Genomic DNA, 4,043 nt, shown 5'->3' on the forward strand with positions numbered 1-4,043 from the left:
TGTATATATATATTTATATATTTATATATACAATATATATTAATATATATATATATATATATATATATATATAATATATATATATATATATATATATATATATANTATATATATATATATATATATATATGTATATATATATATATATATATATATATATATATATATATATATGTATATGTATATCGTGAGGCCCTGTATATTTCTGGCGAGTATTTATATTTCTGTATTGCACATATCTTCCATGTAGAGCAACTCGTATCTTAAATGGGAAATATATTGTATACCAACTCCCCAGTAGTTTGAGACTGGCGGGCTGCGTTGGGCTCCACCTTGGGTATAGATGTCATATTGCTCCGGCATACGTTAATACTTTACGTACTGTACCATCCATTTTCTGCCTCTATTTTTCGTATCCTCCGATAAGATACTTCGCTCTCATATAGTTAACGTATTGGCATCAACTCTGTAGGTGTCTGGGGCTGGTGGGGTATTTTGGGCACCACATGCGTGCCGCCGGACTGGATACGTCCTTATTTGGCGCTACTGGAGGTATACGCGATGGAGACCTGAGCGACGACTATGACTGGGAAGGTGCAGGTAATCGGTCCTCTACGGATGATAGTACTACTGATGGGGATATGGATGAAGGTGCAGATATACCAGAGTTCGGTACTTTGCGTGGATACATCTCGGAGTTCCGCCCGACGGGTGCAAGTGGCTCGGAGGTCGTGTTGTCGGGTGCCACACACAGGCCAAATGCAGGGGAGTCAACCGTGGCCAGGCCTACGACAAGTGCAGTGTATTACCCCACACCCAGGTTTGGGTTGACGGATAGCCCGACTAGTCCGCGCAATAATAGGCCAGGTGGATATAGTCCCGAAACGAATATGCACTCACACACAGACCACCTACCTTTATACCCACCCGGGTTGACATACAGTCCCAGTGGTCCGCAACATTATAGGCCAGGGGACGGGGCTAGTCCTATGACCACACTTGCGAATGCGCTGGTGAATCTGGTGATACAAACTAGCACCCCCAGTGGGGATGCGGCCACTAGTGCGACCGCCGGTACGACAACCACCACTAGGACGACCGCTGATACGACTACCGCAAGGGATGCTGGCATCAGTACGACACCCGCTAATACAGGTACCACTAGCACGAACGCGGCAGATACGACGTCCACCAATACGACTACCGCAGATAGTGCTAGAGGTAGCGTGTCTAATAATCCGACAATTAGTACGACTGGAAATGTGAACAGGGCAACTACTTTCACCACTGGGGCCACCGGCAATGAGACTACCTACGAGGAGTCTACCCCTCGGACCAACGCAAACACGGCCGAAAATACGACAACCAATACGGCTACACATGGGCGTACGACTGCGGGGGAAAGTGCGAACGCACTTATGTACCCAGACGCTCACACGGTGGAATCCACGGAAACGGTTTCAAATACGTCTATACACGAATCACTGCCAGAGGCTCACACGGGGGAAGCTACGGAAACGTATTCAAATACGTCTATACACGAACCACTGCCGACGGTGCTGCTGCATATGTTCAATGTGCGGGAGAGGGCGCGGGAGATGGGGACAGCCGATAGTAACGACCGCGTCAGAGAGATACTGGAGAGGCTGCAGTATGCACACACCCATCCACAGACTCAGACCCAGACTCAGACTCAGACCCAGACACAAACACAAACACAGACACGTGCACAGATACAGACACAGGCACAGACAAACACAACGCGAGTGATACGGCAAGGCTCTGCGCCCATACTGACGCAGCAAGATGAGCACTCCATAGGTGGACAGCTGCACGCGCAAGGGGTTGGAGGGGAACTCAATGGGACACACACAGACACACAACTCAACCAGACACGTCGAGAGGAAGAAATAGAACATACGCATACGCACACAGGCACAGGCACAGGCACAGGCACAGGCACAGGCACAGGCGCAGGCGCAAGCCAGGCTCACACGGAGGTACAGTTAGAGTATATACACGGGGGTACACAGTTAAACCAAGCACACACAGACACACAGACACAATTAAACCAAGCACACACAGAAACACAGACACGATTGAACCAAACAGACACACAGACACAATCAAACCAAGCACGCACAGACACACTGTACGATGAGCGGTGGGCGGTGGTGTGGTGGTGGGTGGGTGATGACGTGTTCAGTACCGAACAGCGTGTGTGTGCGTTACGAGACACGTTTGCCATCCTGTACGCGAAGTCGTACGATAACATGTTTGGCGGAGGGGACGGGGACGGAGAGAGGAGTGCGTTAAACGGAATGAGACATGGTACTACTGGGGAAGTGGCTACTAGTCAGGGTGCGTTAAACGGAATGAGGCATAGTACTACTGGGGAAGTGGCTACCAACCACGAGGTACGGAGACAGTCGGGGGATGCCATAGTACCCCCTGAGAGTGGGGTGGGGCTGCACCCGCATAGTGTGGGTGTGGAGGGGCAGAGTCTAGCGGACGTCCGTGCGGAGAGTGCTATAACCATGGATAGTCGCGAGGAAGGGCGTGGGCCTGGCACACCCACCCACACGGCCACAGGCGAACAACAGCATGGTACTACAGCGATTAACCCAGTCGCACGTACATTTAGCAACAGTACAGCCGTATTAGGCACACATAGCATCCGTGCAGCTGCGGCCGTGGGTGCGGCGTCGGCCGAGGTAGATACGGCGCTGCACGTGCTAGACACCACCTTAGACACACTGGGTTCAACACTCTGCTCACTAGAGGCTCAGCACCAGGCCCTGGTGGCCGAGAATGCGCGCAGGGACAGAGAGATCCAGGCCCTGGAACACGAGTTGCTGGACTTGTTGGAGGACACTAATTCGGAATTGGGTGAGGATACTTCCGACACAAATTCGGAATGGGGTGAAAGTAATTCGGAATTGGGTAGTGCTGTGAACGCGTTGGATGATGTGCTGGGCAGTGAAGCGCAGGTGAGTGAGAGTGACAGCGACGGAGAGGGCATTAGTCTGTGGGGCCACACCGGCGTTAGTTCGGAGGCTGATAGGGGGTTGGCAGATTGGACTAATAGCGAGAGAGGGTCTGCACGAGGGGGAGCGGAGGGTGCTGGCAGTGGGGCGATAACCTGGACTAATGGTAAGAGGGGCTCTGCCTGTAGTACTGGCTATCCCAGTGCAGCTACGAGCTCGGGTGCTTCGCATAGTACCAGTACTGCCAATACAGCCGCAAGCACCGTAGACACTCCGACTGGCACGGATCCTGTCCCGTTGGGTACTCCCACACACACCGTAGGCCCAAGCATCGCTACAGACGGCTCTGGTACAACAGGTGTAGCCAACGCATTGAACTCAGCCCACGCCCTAGCCACGAGGGCGGGTGTGCTGACATCACTCGAGAGGCCGCAAGAAGACCCTACAACAGGTGCAATACACCCCCTGCACCCGTTGGTGGCTACGCCCCTGTCCCGGCCCTCCACCCATAATTGGGACAGGGCCTCGGGGCCGCGAGAAGCACCGGACCACCAGAACCCGGACAATACAGACAGGGCACACACCACTTCCCACACGCACACACACACGCACACGTTACAAACCACTGCGACGTTGCTGGAAACACTGGAGCGGCGCAACGCAGCTCTCCTGGCACGCACCACACAACAGGAACTGGAGACGGCAGCACTACAACTGGACACGGCCCAACTGCGCACACAGACGGTCGAGCTACAACGGTCTCTGCTGCAGCTGAGGGAGGACAATGCTCGCCTGGATAGATGGGAGGCAGACCTAGTGGCCCAGAACATGCACCTGGAAATGGCGTTGGGGCTCAGTAGGGCCGAATCTGCCCTTGTAAGGATGAACGCGCAGGGGCGGGTGGATGAGGCCGAGCTGCTGAGAACTTGGGCGCTGCAGACGCTGTCACAACGGTATATATATATATATATATATATATATATATATATAATATATATATATATATATATATATATATATATATATATATATATATATATATATATATATATATTA

General features: G+C 51.8%; 1 protein-coding gene across 1 annotated transcript in view; it reads left to right on the plus strand.

Moving 5' to 3' along the window:
• Positions 1-506: 506 nt before the first annotated feature.
• SARC_01645 (hypothetical protein) overlaps positions 507-4,043 on the plus strand; it is a gene marked incomplete at both ends in the record, with an annotated part of 11,671 nt that continues 8,134 nt past the window's right edge. The window contains one exon of the mRNA XM_014304635.1: positions 507-3,940. Coding sequence (XP_014160110.1) covers positions 507-3,940 — 3,434 coding nt within the window. The remainder of the gene's footprint in view (positions 3,941-4,043) is intronic.

This window comes from Sphaeroforma arctica (assembly GCF_001186125.1).
Source record: "Sphaeroforma arctica JP610 unplaced genomic scaffold supercont1.67, whole genome shotgun sequence".
Classification (NCBI taxonomy): Eukaryota; class Ichthyosporea; order Ichthyophonida; genus Sphaeroforma; species Sphaeroforma arctica.